At 45.7% G+C, this 19,037-nt stretch overlaps 1 protein-coding gene across 1 annotated transcript in view; it reads left to right on the forward strand.

Moving 5' to 3' along the window:
• The window catches only part of TNFRSF1B (TNF receptor superfamily member 1B), a 39,362-nt gene that overhangs the window by 4,065 nt on the left and 16,260 nt on the right, over positions 1-19,037 (forward strand). Inside the window, exon 2 of the mRNA XM_075060214.1 lies at positions 15,655-15,757. Within this exon, the coding sequence (XP_074916315.1) occupies positions 15,655-15,757 (103 nt within the window). The remainder of the gene's footprint in view (positions 1-15,654; positions 15,758-19,037) is intronic.

Genomic DNA, 19,037 nt, shown 5'->3' on the forward strand with positions numbered 1-19,037 from the left:
ACAGGGGGCGCTCTGCCAGTCGTCGCGAGGGTGGCAGGCAGGCTGCCTTTGGTGGCTTGCCTGCGGAGGGTCTGCTGGTCCCGTGGCTTCGGCAAACTGTCCGCAGGCAAGCCGCTGAAGGCAGCCGGCCTGCTGTGCTTGGGGCGGCAAAATCCCTAGAGCCGCCCCTGGTAGCTGGCCCATGCCAGCTGTCTCAGGCTTATGAGGCTTGGGCTAATCATCATCATCGTCATCATGATATTCCTATTACGCCTCTGACATTTAGGGCAGTGACGAAGCTCCTCCACTCCTGTCTGTTTCTGGCAAGTCTTTCAATGGCTCCCCAGCTGAGCCCCACGTTTTTCAGGTCGGCTTCCACAGCTCTTCGCCATGTTCTTTTCGGGCAACCTCATCTTCACTTGCTTTCAGGTGTCCATCTTATTGCTACTCTGGTGATAGAATCAGCTTCCATCCGAAGCACATGACCGATCCATCTCCAGTGCCTCCTGGCAATGATGGTGCTCAGATCCTCTTGGCTGCACTGTGTCAATAGATCTTGGTTTGAGATTGTGCTGGGCCAAATGATACGCAGGATTTTTCTGAGGTTGTATGGTATGAAGACAGTTTGGACATATCATACTTTCTCATTCTCTAGCATTCTGCACTATGATGTAGTGTTAAAATTACGCAGCTCTGATAAATCTTGAGTTTGGTTTTGGTGTTGTATTTTGCTGATATCCAGACTGTATTTAAGGTCCTGAAGATGTTCCTGGCTTTACTGATTCTGTTCCGGGTTTCCTAGCTTGTTCCACCGTCCTGGTTGATGGTGCTGCCCAAGTATGAGAATGTTTCTACATTGGTGAGAACATAATCCTCTATCTGTACTGGTGATGGTGAGGCAATATTAAAGGTCATGATTCCTGTCTTATTGAGGTTGATTTTCAGTCAAATTTGCTGGCTGAATGCATTGAGTCGAGTTGTTTTTTCTTGTATATGGTGTTGGGTATGTGATAGGAGAGCAACATCATCTGTGAAGTCCAGGTCTTCAAGAGATGAGAAGAGTGTCCATTTAATGCCTCTTGGCATCTCTTCTGTTGTACTCTGCATTACCCAGTCGATTGCAGTGTTGAAGAGGACTGCAGACATGACACACCCCGATGTACTCCTGTTTTGACTTCAGAATAGCTTTCTGTGATCAACACTGCATGTAAAGTTGAAATCGAAGCTTTTGATGATGTTGCTTATACGGAAAGGAATTCCATATGCATGCAGAATGCGCCATGGACTGGTCCTGTGAACACTATCAAAAGCCTTCTTAAAGTCTATGAAATTCATGTAGAGTTGCCATTGCATTTCTGAGCACGGTTCTATTATGTTTCATAGAGTGACAATCTGGTCTGTGCATCCACTCCCTCTCCGAAAACCAGCTTGCTCTCGTCTGAGAATGCTATCAACTGCCTCCGATATAAACTGGACTATGATCTTACACAGTACTTTGCCTGGCACAGATAAGTGTGATACCATGCTAGTTATTACAATCCACCGAGAGTTCCTTTCTTTGGTTTCTTCACTATAACCCCTCTGGTCCTGTCATCTGGCACTTTTCCCCTTTCCCAGACTGATGTAAATAGAGCAACCAGGATATATGCTGGCTGCTAATTTAGGATTTACCTTGAACAATTCTGCATACAAGTTATCCTTGCCAGGAGCTTTCCCATTTTTTAGGTATGTTGGCTCCGTGTGGAGTCCAGGTTCTAGGATCCTGCGTAGTGGGAGGGTCCCAGAGCTCGGGCTCCAACCTGAGCCCAAGTCTCTATGCTACAATTAGACAGCCCCTTAGCTCGAACAGCTGGCACAGGCCAGCTGAGGTTGTCTAATTGCAGTGTAGACGTACCCTTGGAGAGAACCAGCTGCAAAATTCAGGTCCAGTTCCCGTTTTCCCCCAAGGACGGGATTATTAAGATCTGAGTTTTACCTTTGACCCATCTCTTCTTGTATTATTTCCTCTTTGTTTCCCAGGTTGACGTCAGGGGTGTGGGTATTATTCAGAGAAATTGGAGTCTCAGAAGAAGTGCAGTGCATTATCTGCAAGAGGAAGGAGACCAGAATAATGCACTAATGCCCTTTGTATGATTCACAGTTCAAATTATATTAAGCAGGAGTTAAGGTTGTAAGGCAGAAAATCTAAATAGGACATTGTAGTTTAAAATACACAAACGCTGCAGAGCCAGGAAATTCTATATTAAAAATTCCCCAAATGCCACATTACAAGAAGCCTTTATGAATGTTTCCCCTTAATTTTATATAACCAGAACTTCTCCTTTTACGCCCTCTCTCTGGGTGATCTCGTCTCCTCACATGATTTCATCTGCTATCTTTACGCTGGTGACTTGTCTGTTGTCTTCTCCACTCCCACTCTGCCCTTCTCCATCCAATCTTACATCTCCGCCTGTCTCAGATACCTCTTCCTGGATGTCTCACCATCAATTTATACATAATATGGGCAAATCTGCTTCCTTCTTTTTTTCCCTCTGCAACTTTCTCCGACCTTCTTCCCTGCCAGTGTTGACACCAGCATTCTCCATGTGCTTCGGGCCTTTTGATCTGGTGGTCATCTCTGATTCCTCCCTCTCCCTTACTCTGCACAAAATGGCAACTGTGTGTAATATCTACCCTCTTTTTCTCATGACCCTTCTCATCTTACGTTGTAAGATTTTAGGGTTAGGGACCATGTCTTCATATTTGTTTGTACAGCTCCTGTCATCTCGAGTTCCAGATCTTAATACAGGATTCTGGACACTCGGGACTTGTCCACACTTAGAGTGCTGCTGTAGCGCTTAGTAAAGACGCTACCTATGCCAACGCGAGAGCTTCTCCCATTGGCATAGGTACTCTGCCAACGCGAGAGGTGGTAGCTATGTCGCAAGAGAAGCCCTCCTGTTGATGCAGCGCTTTCTGCACTGCGAGTTCGATTGGCATAACTGCATCATTCAGGGGTGTGGATTTTCCATAGTTACACCAGCATGAGTTTGTAGTGTGGACGAGGGCCTAGCAGTGAAATCGAGTGTTATATCAGCATGTACACAGATGTAGGCCCATCGGAGAGTAGTGAAATTTTAAGGTGCTTGCCAGTATCAGAATTAGAGGAAAAATAATACAATTTCATAACTGTTCTTATAAAATTCCACGTGTTGTTAACATTTACTGTGAGCCCGCATGTACAAACTTTTTGTGTCTATATGCCCCAGAGCACTATAAGTCTTAGTTAATATACACCAATGATGGTTAGCAGAGCAAGATCATAGAAAACGAACAGGATATGTGACTAAAATCTCAAAAGTATGATTCTCACCTTCAACATATTGTTGAATGTTGGTATTAGAAGATGTTTCATCAAAAGTAAACCAAAGTTAATTATCAGCAACAAATCAGAAAGCCACTGACAGCTGTGGTCTCTTAAGCATCTGTCTCTGGATCTGATATTACAGACTAGATCAAGATACAGTATTATAGACAAGGACCAGTAAAGAAAATCAGGTGGCTTGTAGGATTTATTAAATATTGTTGACTGGATTCTGATTTTGTCAGTGTCAGACTAGCTCTGCCCCTTGGGGTTACACCAGATTGACATTGGTACGACAGCGATCAGATTCTGGCCCTGCATCTTCAAGCCAGACTGTGGGCCAGATATTTTTGGACACTTATGTTGTTTTTGTGGATTGTAAATGAGTTCCATGCATAATAAAGTTTCCTGCTTTCCTAGTTTATGATGGGGGAAAATGTACTCGGATACTATGGTGATAAGATAAGCTAGAAAAAGAAAATAGAGACTTTTTGGGGCTTGGGGGGCTAATGGTCAGGGAAGGAGAGTTGTACTATCCATTGCTATCACAATATGCCAATCTCCTAGTTTATAGGGTGAAATTCACCCTTGTGCAGAGACCCCGCATTAAATAGTTCACAGGCCTTGTTCTGGCCCTCTTTACTCCTAGAGAGTACAGGATGGATGAACTGTTCATACAATGGACCCAAAAACTGTCTTAGAGCAGGAGTGGGCAAACTACAGCCCTAGGCCATATCCGACCCTATAGATGTTTTAATCTGTCCCTCGAGCTCCCGTTGGTGAGCGGGGTTGGGGGCTTGCCCTGCTGTGGCACTTCAACCAGGGAACGGGGTTGGGGGCTTGCCCCACTCCGAGTATGCTCTGGCTTTGCACAGCTCCTGGAAGCAGCATGTCCCCCCTCTGGCTCCTACACAATGGGGGCAGCAAGGGGGCTCTGCATGCTGCCATCACCCCAAGCACTGCCCCCAGGAGCCACAACCAGTGGGAGCTGCAGCGGTGGCACCTGCATATGGGGCAGTGTGCAGAGCTGCCTGGCTTTGCCTCCACACAGGAACCAGAGCGGAGACATGCCGCTGCTTTCGGGAGCTGCTTGAGGTAAGTGCCACCCGGAGCCTGCTCTATGACCCCCTTCCATGCTGCAACCCCCTGCCTCACCCTTGATCCCCCTCCCACCCTCCAAACCCCTTGGTCCCAGCCCAGAGCTCCCTCCTGCACCCCCAGCCCCACCCCAGAGCCCACACCTCCAGCCGGAGCCCTCACCTCCCTTCCACACCCCAACCCCTCTGTCCCAGCCCAGAGCCCCTCCCGCACCCTGAACTCCTGATTTCTGGTCCCACCCAAGAGCCCGCACACACCCCCCCCCCGACACCCCATCCCCAATTTCATGAGGATTCATGACCTGCCATACAATTTCCATACCCAGATGTGGCCCGTGGGCCAAAACATTGGCCCACCCCTGTCTTAGAGCAGTGATGGCACTACGTGATTTGGAAGAGCTCAATGCTTTGAGTGTGGGTCTTAGGGCCTGGTTCCGATCTCAGTTACACGGGCGTAGCACCCCTTGACTTTAGTGAGAGTTGGCACCATCTGAAGGCAGATTTTGGCCCTGACAGTACTTGTCCTACGAATTACCAGCTCAGTTATTTTAAATCAAGCTCTATATTTTCCCCTCTTGTTGCTGAACAGATTGCGTCTCTGAACCACAGTCTTTTCCATAGCAACAGGTTCTGATGTTAAGGGTGTTAGATGACTTCATTGTGGTTTACCTACAGGCGGCAGTTCCTGTTTAAAATCCTCCACTTAACTCCTTGAATTTGGAGACACATTTTAGTGGAGTGTTACCAGTTTGTGCCGTGTAGTAATACCCAGGGCTGAAATTGAGATGTTTCTGGCTAGCAGCAGAGCCTGAGGTCTAGAGTTTAGAGAAAGTCAGCATCGGACTAATACCTAGCACCTGCGAAGTGCTTCACTTTGTGTCAGCCTGGTGCGAACGTGGGGGCAAATCCCCCTAAATGTTGGGGAGGACCCTTTTCTGAGCTGGTCAATCCTCCCTGTTACATGGAGCCTACTCAGTGCTTCCGTCCCAAGCCCCTCGTGCTTTGGGGAAGGGTGACTCCCAATCTGGATTTGAACTTTACGACCCAGGTCCACCTCTAATACTAACGTTAGGGTCTGGATTGTGGTTGGGTGTGTGAGGAGGGTGAGCCTCCTCCCATCGGGCCCAGCAGAGAGGCCAGGCACTGTTGCAGTCCCTGGGGTGCTAATCCCCGAAAGGTGGGCAGGGAGGAGATGAGCTCAAAGATTCCCAGAATGGAGCTGAGCCAAGTGTGTTGTAAATATGTGTTTTGATGAGCTACCAGCTGTGGCCCTGGTTGTTACAGAAGCTGCTGCTAGGTCCCTCATAAGCCTGTGGAAGGTTAGAGCAGGGGCGGCGAACTTGAGTCTGAGAAGAAGCCAGAACTTATCAATGTACATTGCCAAAGAGCCACAGTAATACATCAGCAGCGTCCCATCAGCTTCCCCACCCCACTCCCAGTGCCTCCCACCCACCGGCAGCCGATCAGCTCCTCTCCCTACCTCCTTCCCTCCCCACACCTCCCGCCCGCCGTGACCAGCTGTTACGTGATGTGCAGGAGGCTCTGGTGGGGATGGGGGAGAGCGAGGGCATGGCCGGCTTGGGGGAAGGGGTGGTGTGGGGGCAGGGCTAGGGGCAGAGCAGGGGTTGAGCAGTGAGCAGCCCCTGGCACATTGGAAAGTTGGCGCCTGTTGCTCCAGCCCCGGAGTCAGTGCTTATGCAAGGAGCCATATATTAACTTCTGAAGAGCCGCAGATTGGCCACCCCTGGGTTAGACCATCAGGTTGCTGGGAGTCTGTAATACACCCTGCAGAGTGGAATGCGCTGTAAGCATTTGTGTTTTTAACTCCATAGGGACAGAGTCCTGGGTCTCTGACTTCTTGCATGTAACCTCTTGTGCTCTGCCTAATGTCGTGGGCATTGCCTACTGTACCGTACTTCCTCTCCCTGTGTACTTGGCTTGTCCCCGTTTGTCCTGCTGATATTCCGGCACTGTAGCAACATGCCAATGTTTGTTCAGCTAATGTACAGAGGTGGCAGTAGAAAACAGTTATGAAAGGGTGAATCAAAATCTCTGGTGTGACTGTCTCTGCCTGCTCTTGGGAAATGAGTTTTGCTTCCATTGACGACATTCAGATGTTTCCATTCTGTTTGTACGACTCTCTGAAAAGTCTTTCCTCCTCACATGCTACTGTCTAGTCTGAGCAACTCTAAAGTTGACCCTAAGTATTCAACGCAAGGTTCTTCTCAAACTTGTCTCGTGCCAAATTGTTACTCTGGGTTATGATTTACTTTAATCTGGGATCAGATTTTATTCCTGAGTGATGGTTTGAGTCACATCAGCCCATGAAAGGGTTTCAGATTTACAGCATTCTTTTTCAAGTGAAGAGTTTATTTTCATAATACAAGTTAAGTGCTGTAATTAGAGGTACAAATTAGAGCAGAGGGAGAGATGACTTGCACAAAAATTGGGTGGAATTGAAAAATTTTAGGCCAGACCCTGGCCCCTGCTGCACCTGTGTTCTGTCACTATCCCAGTGTAGAGCCTCCATAAAGCCAGTGGATCTGAGGATTTGCCTGACATAACAGCTTCTACACTCATCCTCTTCTGGTCCCTGGCATAGGGGGCAAGGGTGGGAAAAGGGGAATAATCCTGTGGCCAAGTAACGTAGCTTTAGGACAGCTAAACATCAAATGAGAGGCCTAATTTTGTCCTTGCACAGCAGATCTGACTGAGTGTTCTTGACTGTGCCCTTGCTTACGCCAGAGTAAATAAGAATTAATTCCACAGAAATTTTAACAGTGAGATTAGAACCCAGCCCATTGTATTCTGCCAAGAAGTCAAGTCCAAAGTGATAAGATTCTTTTTAGTTTAGTTCAGGATTAATTGACAATTTCTTAACAGTTAGTCAGCAACAACCACCACTAATCAGATAAACTTTGTGTGATCGTATCAGTCAGTAGATGAACCGTGTCAAGCAAAATTTCTGAAAGGCGGATGTGAACCCATCGAGCAACAGGTTTTTCTGTCTCTCCAACGCTTCCAGGGCAGTATTGCAACATCTAAAAGACAGTGCAGAAAACGAGACAAGACCGTGTCTTGCCGGGAAGCCTCACCAGCAGGATAATTTATGATGTGGTTTGTTTTATTTCTCTCTCTCTTTCTGTTTTTGAAGTGAAGGTTTAAGATTTAAAAAGTTCCTTAGGTGTGTTTGACTTAATACTGTTCACCATGACCTGATCGGAGAACTGCAGCTACTGCACTCGATTGGCCTCCTCTTATTAAACGAGGGAAGAGTTTCAGCTAAAAATACTGTGGCTAGCAGCAAAGCCTTCAGAAACGATTTTTTTTTTTTGCTAGCTTTTGCAGCAGAAGTGCTGTCAGCTCACATTTGCAAATGGTGTGGTTTCTCTATTACTTGTTACTCTTCCTGTGAGACTACTATAGCAAGCCCAGCATTAACATTGAGCACTGAACCGAGACGTTTTTGAAAATATTTTTTTCCTTTTTATATAAATGAGAATAATAAGAATGAATCAAGCCTCCTGCTGGTGAAAAGGGGCTGCATTGCCTGCCTCAGAGTCCCCAACCCTTGACTGTAGCTCAATAAAGGGAACGTGCTCACAGCTTTTGGGAGCCTATTATAGCGGGAATGTGACTCCTTTAAAACTGGCTTTGTTCCCACGCTACAAAACTTGAAAAATATTCTGTGCCCCCAGCAGCCAGGTCTGACCAAACCTATTGTCCAGGAACTATGAGAGATGAAGTGCGGGGGCAATATCCTAGTGAAAAACTCAGCTGTCGGGAAGGTAGGATACCTACCAATGTGCCGCTCAGCAACTCCACTTTTGTATCAGCCTCTGGTGTGTAAGGATCTAATACATTTGAAGACCTTCTGTGGCTACTGAAAGGAAGAAGGTCTGCCTTCTCCACCCCATTCTGGAGCCTCGTGGATGTTGAGGGGTCTGTGCTATTCTACGGTTTCCCCGAGAAGCCTGTCTGCTGTAAGCTGTATTTGTGCGTGGTTGGGTGTTGATATGGGGGTGGGGATTCTGCTACTCTATTCATCCTTCAGCCTCTGGTTTGGGATCCCCATGCTCCCAGTGAATGTGTACGTTGGTTCAAAGATGTCTCAAATAGCTGCAGATTGAAAGTGTCCTTATTCAGGTCAGTTTCTCAGCCACCCACAAGGTCTACAGTGTTTTGAAGAGCCGTTGTGAAACTGACCAGAGTCCTGTCAATGTCGCTTTGCGACAGATGCAGGAAGGCGGCGTACTAGTGCTTTACATTCACTAGATTTTCTTCTTACCCACTATAAGTAAGGCTACGATTTAGTCATGGGTATTTTTTGTAAAAATCCTGGACAGATCATGGGCAGTAACCAAAAATTCACGGCCCGTGACCTGTCCGTGAGTTGTACTATATATCTCTGACTAAATCTTAGCTGGGGGGCAGAGCAGGGGCACATACTCAGGGGTAGGCCTGCAGCATCAGCTGCCAGGAGCTCCCCCAGGGCTGTCCACCTGCTGTTGCTCCCGCCGCCCCCCGGGCTGCTGCTCAGGAGGTCCCAGGGCCAGCCACACCAGCGGCTGCTCCGGTGGTCCTGGAGGCCTGCTACCCAGGGCTGCCCAAGCAGCGGCCAGTGCAGCTGGTTGTGGAGCCACTCCATCAGCCCTGTGGCAGCTGCTTGGGCAGCCCTGGGGTCAGCCACACCGGCCACTGCAGAAGTTGTGGAGGTCACGGAAAGTCACAGAATCCGTGACTGACACGGAGTCTTAACCAGAAGTATTAGAAACCATTTTTTCTTGAAGTAAAAGCTTAACCTTTGACAGAAAGGGAGGGCTCAGCCTCACCTTCACTTGACAGGGAAAGTTCTTCCAGTGGCTCGCATAGTCCCACTTAGGGATATTGCACTATCTAATGGTGCTGAACTGTCTCCAAACAGCGTCTGAGGGTGGAGCTATATAAGGGGGCGCAAGTGCCCTCTACCACCTCAGTTCCTTCCAACTGCTGTGCCAGATGGAAGCGAACCACTCCAGTCTGTTCGGATCCGGGGTGTTCTCCATTCCTGAGGTTTGTGTGTTTGTGTTTGAATGCAAAGCTTGTTGCGCTGTGTCTGGTAAAGTACTGGAGGCGAGCTGCACCAATAGCATGCAGGTGGAACTCCTGTTTCTCAGTTTGCGTCATGTGTATGCACACTGATGGCTTGTTGTGAACCAAAGGGGTTGCTTTCTCAGAGGGTGAGGTCCTTTGCTTCACTGCACAGCACTGGCCCTTCTGGGATTGTTTTTGCTATGAATTGTGGGAAGCCAGGGGGCTTCAGATTTTTGAGAAGTCTCATTGTGTGCCGGCTTGCACCATTTTTGAATTGCTGTCAGCCAGCATGGTCCCGACAATGCTCTGCTCTGCTGTGGTGGTAGCTGTGATCACACGAAGTCTGCTTCGGGTGTATTTCAGCACTCAAAGCTGGACCAATTCGACTTTGGAGACCACCTGTCACATCGCCAAACAAATGATGTGGTGGCAGCAGTGGGAGATTCAGCAGCAGTGGAAGCAGGATGGGAGTGTGGAGGAAGAGAACACCAAGGAGTTGGTACTAGAGGACCGGCTCCTGGATCAGCTACACACTATGCAGGGCCATTTCTGGGCTCTGGAGACCAGCGTGGATTGGTGTGAAAGGATTGTTCTGCGGACCTGGGATGACCAGCACAGGCGAGAGAATTTCAGGATGGGATTTTTTTTGTGTGTGTAAGTGATGTGTTGAACTGACTGCAGAGTTGCAGAAGCAGCATACCAATCTGTGCTCCCCCATACCTGGGTCACCATTTTCATCTGGAAGCTAGTCACTCCAGAATGCCACCAGTATGTGGCCAACCAATTTGGTGTGGGGAGATCGACTGTTGAGGCAGCTGTCATAGGGATGTGTCATGCCTTGGAAAAGATAGAGTTGCACCAGGTTATAAAGCTGGGTAATGCTCAGAAAATTATTGAAGTTTTGCACCAGTGGGGTTCCCAAACTGTATTAGGCACATGGGTTCCATCAGTTTCCCCCCCCGTACTAGGGCACAGAAAGGAGAATTTCCACAATGGTGTTCCAAGGGCCGGCTGACTGCCATGGCAGGTGTACAAACATAAACGTAGGTGATACAGCTGAGCTCTGAGAGATAGGATATTTATTCACAGGAACCCTATGGACATTAATGGTGGAGAGGTTTCTTTGGTTATATCCTGGCTTATCCTCTGCTTCCCTGGTTAAAGACGCCATTCAGCAGATTCCTTCCTTCTGTTCAAGAGGCCTATGAACGGAAGTGGAGAGCGCAGTTGGCCTGTGGGAAGGGAGATAGGTTCAAAAGCCAATGAAAAAAAAACTGTGCTGCCCATTTATAGCAGCAGATTGCATTCTGCACAATATTTGTTGGACTAAGGGAGAAACCCTGCAAAATGAGTGGGAGTCTGAGGTGCAGACACTTGCTCGGCACTTTGAGCAGCCACAGAAAATAGAAAATGGAAACACCCAGGGGATGTTGTTAGGGATGCCTGTTGTTCTTGAGTCTCATGCCTGAAAATTTGCATCCAGCTGTTAGCCCGTGGAGGGAGGTGTTTGGGTCGACGGTGAGCTGTGTGGTGTAGCTTATGGGTGCTGGAAGTTTGACCCTGCCTGCAACTTTCCGCCTTCATGTGAAGGGGCTTTTGGCTTCAGAGCAGGTTTGGATGCAGGATGAGTTATAATGGATGAATTTTTAACTGAGAGCCAACTAACAGTAATGTAACAAATCAAAATAAAGTTTTTAATTGAACCAGTATTAAAACAACTGTTACTTGAAAATTAACAAGCCAAGCTACCAGCTGTGAACTGTGGAAAAAACATTAAATATAGTGCAGCCAAAACTGAATGTGCAGGGTATGGCAGAATGGCTAAGGGGGGTTAGAGTCCGAGGCAGGTATATGCCTTCGCTTTTCCTCTTCTTGTCTGCAGGGCTTCTGGGGTGGAGAGTCACCTTCCAGTTAGCAGAGCCAGGGGTCAAGCCAGAGTCAGAACCAAGAATTGAAATGAAGGGTCAGAGTTGAGATCAGATGCCAAAGGCCAAGCCAGAGTCAGGGTTGTAAGTCGGAGGCTGGGGCCAGAGAAAGGTCTGGCCACTGAGGATTGGAGGTGAAGTGCAAGGGCAGGAGGTGGGGCAAAGATCATGGTGGGAAGAGGAACAAAGGCCGGGGTGAGGCAGGAGCCAACTGCAGAGCAGGAATCAGGAACAGGTTTGGATGCAGGAAGCAGCCACAACAGGATACCACCTGGTTGCTTGGATAAACTTCTTGTGTCTTCTCCTGGCTTAAACAGCGTGGTTGGACCAATTGGTGGAGCCGGGCGATCCTCCAATCAGAGCTCCCGTGGGTGGCGCCTTGGCTGTGGCTATAACCCTAGTCATTTCTCAGCCCACCAGATATCAGTAGGCTTTGGGTGATGGCCAGGATGTAGCAGCTATCTTGAGACTCCTAAGCCTGGGTTCAACACCAGGGACGTCACATAGTGGACATCTGCTTTGCAATGTCTACAAACAGGTCTTTAAGCTGGTGGCAGGCCACGAGAGCTTGCTACGCCGATTACTTCTCAGATGGCAATGAGCTCCAGAATCTTAGCACCACTCCAAGCAGCAGCACCAGGTGTGTCGTGGGGGTTGTGGAGTAGGATTGCTGTAGTGTCAGAAGAATGCTGATACACTTGACTCCAAGAGCAAATGGCCAAAATCTGGCTCCGTGCCAGCTTTTAAATGGGGGAAGGGTTTGTCTTGGGAACTTGAGACCAGGGCAGGGAAGGGCACAGGATGTGAGCAGGTCAGTAACGTGGGATAGCTATTGGAGGCACGCAGTGATGCCAGCTGTTGCTTGCAAACAAACAATAGTGCAAATTAATTCAGTTCTCCACAAACTTAGTCGACTTCGCAAGAGGAGTCCAGATTTCAGGTGAAGGGCAGAGTTAATGCGCTGTGATGCACTGCATTATTGGTAGGGCTCGTGTTTTAGAAGCAGATTAACTCTTATTTGTATGATTCAAAAGCCCCATGTAGACAAGCCCTTAGTGTCTTGATAATGGTTTAGTGTAGTTACAGTTGAGTGATCCGTACAGGTAGTTAAGTGAGGTACTTAACTTGGTTTCACATTATGGTAGCGGTGAAGAAAAAGAAGAAGCTGAGAGATGGGCTTTATATACGTTAGGTGCGTGAAGTGCTTGGGATAAGGCCACTCTCCTTCCGAATGTTCTATCTGCTGGACTTTCACGCCCAGAGCTCCCGAGGAGAGGCAGAACGGATTGCAGGTGCTTCTCCTCAAGAGAGGCCCTTGAGGCTGAATCCACCCGGTTCTGGGCACAGGCTAGAGCCAAGGTCCAAGAAGCCAGTCTTGCTGGTGATTGCCACGGGCTGAGTGGATTTTCCGAGCCCTGTTCTCAAACACTGCTAAAAATAAGGGCAAAGCATTTCTACCAGCTAGAAGAAAAACAGTGGAGTTCCCTTTAAATGCAAGTGGGACGTGGATATCTTTGTCAGACCCCCAAAGAGGAGACACAATGGAATATGAACGTGGTTGGTTTTTTTTTTTTTTTTTGGCAAGCAGGAAGGATATTCTTATTGCCGGTCTCCAAACAGGCTTGTTCCTGCTTTGTTTTCTCTTTTTATCCATGTTTTAAGGCATGTCTCCAAGTTTATCTAAATCTTGCAATAACAATTGGGTTAATGAGATTTCTGAGTCTGACGGAGTGGTCTCCTTACTCTTCATTGAATTAATGACTGTTAAGTGCTTTCTGAGCTGTGCCCTTTTAATGTATCAGGAAACGCCTACACTTTTGCTGCCCAACAAAAAGCTTTCCTTGATTATTATTTTTAAAGGCACAGTGAACTTTTTGTGATTGCTTTGAGAATAAAGGGCCAGATTTTCAGACATTTGTCCATTGAAGTAACTGACCTATGCCAACTGACCTATGCCTGCTGAAGATTTGGTCTAAAGTGTTTTATGATTGTTCTGTATTCATCTAACCTGCCATACACATACATATATATATATATATATATATATATATATATAGGTTTTAAAAAAAGAGACTCTCAGCCATCACTGTTGTCAGAGGCATCATTCCTGAATTTTATTTTGATTAGGTTTTAAACAGAGGTTTCTGAAGTCTGCAGTGATATCAGAAAGTACTGACAATGATAAAACCACTTGCCGCTTTCATCTGGTGGCCTGGGTTTGAGGGCACCGGTTCTTTGCTGGTAGGGACAGAGTCTCTTGCCTGCGCTGGTGTTGCTTGGATGTAATTAAGGGCTGCGGAGAAGAGGAATTTAGGGTCTCATCCAGTGTCTGTTGAAATCAACGGGAAGATTTTTGTCCATTTTAGTGGTGCTGAAGCAGTACCACAGTTAATTCTGTTGATGATGTATGGGCGAGAACATAATCCATCTGCCTCTCCCCCTGCAGTGATGGCTCACAAAGCCTGATAGGCGTACAAAGTTGTAAAATTGTACCTTTATTTTAAAAAAAAAAATGAAGTTGAGAGATACGACTCTGAATGCGCACAGGGAACAGAACTGTGGAGTAAGAAGGTGCCATTGTCATGTATTCGCTTTTAAACACTAGAACCACGTGTCAAGGGTGCTTAGGGCCTGCTGCTTGGGGCTGGATTTTATTTTGATCACAGCTGATTTTGATGGACTGTAGATTTTTGACCAGGAGTGTTGAGGATGAGATGGTTTGTTTTGTTTGTTTGTTTGTGCTATGAAATTACAAGGAAAAAATTGCAGAGCAGTGGTTTACAAGCTGCACAATTTATTTTTGTGTGTAGTGATTTGTCACTAGAAAGTAAACAGTCCACAAACTGCTGGTCTAGTTAAATGCAAAGTCGTCATGAAAATGAAGGAAGAAGGCCCAGTTCCTTCCATCTATAAATGTACTGTGGTTTTGTTGTGCGTCCTAACATTTTCATCATCAGAGTGGTGTTAAAAAAGTTAGAACTGTAACATGATGCAAAACACATTCTCCTTTTGATTATGCAGCGTTGCCAACTCTTACGATTTTTATCGCCAGTCCTGTAATATTTGGTGTTTTTTGTTGAAACCTCAGGTACTGGACTCAAGAGACTGCATGTGAATCTCAGATCTCATTTTTTTAAAGAATTACGTTTCTAGCCTTAGATACGGAGGTAGTTCGATAATACGAAGCAAGTGCAGCCTAAAGGCTTAGAAATCAGAAGGCAATCGAAAAGAACTCCCAAAATTATATTTTGTAAAAAATCTCTTGATTTGTATCTTATGATTTTTTTGGTGCCTGACTCCTGATTTTTGAATGCTTGCAATTGGTAATACATATTGTTGGTCAAACTGTAAAGTCTGGACCTGGATTCAGGTCAGATCTCAAACTTTCCCAGTGTTTGTGGTGGTTTAATATTTTTGTTTCCGATTTGGGGCATTACCAAGATAGTCCTAACTTGTGATATTTGGATTCCCTGAATCTGAACTTTCCCGAAATCTAGAATGGGAGGTGTGGATGTTTCCAGCCTTTTGACGTAACATGGAGGGTGAAATCATTGATATTAATGGGGTCAGGATTTCACCAGGAAATCTCAGTGGCATTTGGAGTCTCTTTTGCAAAGGTTTTGAGGTTTTTTTGGGGAAAAAAATCTCTCTCTCTCTCTCTCTCTTTTTTTAAAAATAGCCTCTACTGTAATATTACTTTTTATCAACCCATAAGAGAAAGCAAGTTATTAATATACACAAGGATAAGGGATAATGAGGATACAGAGGAAGATACTTAAACATGCCTGAAATGACTGGATTTAACTTCTCTTCAAGAACTACAACATGCATCTGCTAGAACATAGGACAAGCTTCTGCCCTGGCTGCAACTCAGTGGGGTGTAAGTTAGGACAAAGTCTGGCCCGTGCTGCTCCACAGACAGAGCTGGCCTCTGCTTCCTCTATCTGCTGGGTCATGTACTCAGCAGCAGGTTGGAAAGAAAGCTGACTGCAAGTACATTGATTGATTGATTCTCTAGCGCTGTACCTTCAATTTCTGCTTAATTGTTTATTAGTGGTGAGCTTGCAACTAGATGCCCCAGTTAGGGGTCTGTACACACATACAATGAAATGACATTCCCTGTCTCAAACAGCTGTTAACCTTTTAGTTTTCCTTTATTAAAAACCCCCAAACACATCAACAACATGAAGGGTCATAATATGCTTGCGTCTGACAACTTTTCCTTTCTTTTTCCTAGAACTATTCGTTGCCTTATACATGGCAGAACCCGGAGTGCAAAGACCCAGACTCTGAATACTTTCAAGAAAACATTAATAAATGTTGCAGCAAATGCTCTCCAGGTAATGGATTTAGGTTATTTATGACTATTACTTTGCAAGACTAAATTCATCTGATTCCTGGATAAATATGGTGCGCCTGCATCATTGAGAGAGCCAGAGGAGCTGCTGATTTTTGCTGCTTTAATATACTCCCAGCCATAAGACCTTGTATTGTTGATCCTGAGACCGTAAGAAACATTTTACTGCAGGGCCTGGAGCCAGTTGCCTGAATTACTTCTGGCCAGGGTTTACCAAAGGGCTCATCCGGTTGGCTGAACCTTTGAATGAGTCTGGCGCCAAAGTGTTATCTTGCATGATTTGGATCCCATGCCAGCTGCAGTGTGGCAGATTCAGCTGTTTCATGGTGAGGTGTGGGGTTTCATGGGAATTTACTAGGTTCTTAAAAGTGAACAGATGCTGTTTCCCCTGCCAATTTTTTGAGAATAATCTTTTTATTAAAATATTTGTAAAAATGTATTTTCATACAAGGAAAGTAACATATAAAACTAATTAAACCACTGGCACCGAATCCTTGCCCCCAATTTAACATTATTGGCCAATGTCAGCCCAAGTACAGTAATAGAAAATACACTGTTAAGCCCTGTGTGGGGTATGATTTCGTATATGTACAATATTATTAGGTACAATCTAGCTCTGGGTGGATTCAGTTATTCTTTAATTGTTCATTATGGAGTTAGGTGCCTTTTTCATGTGAAGCATCTAGCGCTGACCACTTTCAAAGACAGACCACAGGGACCACTGATCTGATTTGCCGTGGCTTTTCCTATTGTTCCCAATTACGCCTACTAAGAAATGAGGCAAGTTACTAATGTCAAGCTAGGCCTCCACCTATCCTCCAATGATATTTAGTAGTGACATCATCTTGGTAAGTTATTTATTCAGCACAGAAAGCTTTATTTTGATTGCAGGTGAAGACATTTTAGTTGCTGGTGGTTGTAATTGCCCATCATGTATTTTGATCATATGGGTATAAAGCCCAGGGAGAGCTCAGAACTTTGGTGGGTATGTTGTCGTTAAAGAGCCGAGCCATCAGAGTTATTCTTACTCCCTTGGCATTTACCTCACAACATGCTGAGCAAATGTTCTTTGTCTCTGTAAGTGCAAGGTTCCTGTCACAGAGATTTGGATGATTAAGCAGGAAACAAGCATGTGCTGAAGCAGCCTAAGTGGCTCGAATTGACCAAAAATGTCAAGAACTAACGTCTGGGTTTCCTGTGTTAGAAATGCAATGGAGGAAAATGTCATGATTCATAATTAAACCTTCACACTCTGGCAGTAAATAGCGATCAAGCTCCGGTGGCACCCTCTCCCCTTTATCATAATATTTCACAATAACAAGCCCAGGATTTGGGGCAATGCATAGGAAACTGAAAGTCTCTGCAGTTGTCGATATTTGTGAAGTTGAATGGAAGGATTTTTCATGTTGGTTTTTATTAAAAAAAAAAAAAAAAGCCCCGATTTTTAAAGGTATTTACTCATTTTTGCCGTCAGCATTGCGAAACCTACGTGCTTTAGGAGCCTAGGCCACATTTTTAAGAAGGGACTTAGGCACTTTGGAGCCTAAATCCCATGAATAGTCAATGAGATTTAGGCTCCTAAATCAGTAAGATGTTACAATGCTGAGCACAGTGCTGCCTCTGTCTGTAATGCCTTTTAAAAATTGGGGCCTAAGAACCTAAATCATTAATAGGATACGTGGAGCCAAATTAGAAATTGTAGATAAAATATATTTGAAAATCAAGTATTTGGAAATCATTTCCTGTGTTACTGAACTGCCAGGGCCTGGCTTCATGGTTCCTGGCAACTCCAGTACATCACTAATCCCTAAAATGGAGATTCTCAAAGGAAGGGCCAAAACAAGCTATGAAGACTTTCTTGGCAGCGCCTCATTGTTCCTCTCACTGAGCAAGCGTGTCCTCCAGCGTGTCCCTGTATGCCATGCTCCTGTACCAGATATGGACTGGCTACAGAGCTTCCCTGTGAGCAATACACACCAGGTGTGTTCAGCGTAAAATCCTTCAGGGCGCAGCCTGTATGGCTGAGTTTAGCTGAAATCAGGTACAGTAGAGCCTCGAACTGACCCGTCAACCACACCCCTCATATGGAACCAGAAGTACGCAATCGGGCAGCAGCAGAGACAACAAAGCAAATACAGCACAGTACAGTGTTAAAAGTAAATTACTAAAAAAAAAAAAAAAAAAGAAATTTGACAAGGTTAGGAAACTTCCTGTGCTTGTTTCATTTAAATTAAGATGGTTAAAAGCAGCATTTTTCTTCTGCATAAATAACAAGGCGTCTGTGTGGCACGTTAGAGACTAACACATTTATTTAGGCGTAAGCTTTCGTGGGCTAGAACCCACTTCATCAGAGGCATGGAGTGAAAAATCAAGTTTTGAAGCTGCGGAGTCTTACCACCTCCATTCCTGAGGTGCTGGTAAGCTGTTCTACTGTATGCCACACACAACGCCACCTAGTGGCTAACTAATATACAATTTAGCATTTCATTTCATCTCCCTTTAAGTTCTACATTCCTACTATTTTACAAAATTTACACTGTCCCACTGTTTTTGAAGTTCAATATGGAACAATCTGTTAAGTGTGTCTGAGTTGTTTTGGTTTTCTAATTACGTGTCCTGAATGCATAGCAACTTCGTCATCTGGCAATTCATTAGCTGCAATGACTGGTTGTGGTCTGTTTCGAATCCTTGAGTCTTCTTGTTCTGCATCTGCCATCTGTAGAGTCGGCTCTGTTGATTGATGGTTCTTGCAGAGGAACAGACTGTAGATGTCAACAGTTTCTGTTGAACTCCCTGCTGTTAGACGGTCTTGATTACATATGATCTGACCTGATTTTTTTTTTTTTCCACCTCAACAGCTGGAGTTGTCCATTTTCCCTGCCCCTCCTCCATCCCCTCAGATTGAGAGGAACGTGGTCACCAGTTTAGACTTGGAAGTTCTCTAATGAGTGACATCTGTTGTAAAAGTGTTTGCAAGCTCTCTTAGCCTTTTGTATCCAATTTTGCCACCTCTTCACGTCTGGCCACTTTGGAGATTTGATTTTTTCCCAAAGTTGGAACAGTAGTTTTGAGCCGTCTTCCCATCAGGAGTTGTGCCAGACTATATCTAGTAGAAGCTCTTGGTGTTGATCTGTAGCTCAGAAAAACAGAGTGAATCTTCTGGCTGTAGGATTTTATTGGCTGTCTGTACAGCTCTCTCAGCCTCTCGGTTTGCTTGTGGGTAGCATGGGCTGCTAGTAATATGATCAAAATCATATTTTGTT

This window comes from Chelonoidis abingdonii, chromosome 23, assembly GCF_003597395.2.
Source record: "Chelonoidis abingdonii isolate Lonesome George chromosome 23, CheloAbing_2.0, whole genome shotgun sequence".
NCBI lineage: Eukaryota > Metazoa > Chordata > Testudines > Testudinidae > Chelonoidis > Chelonoidis abingdonii.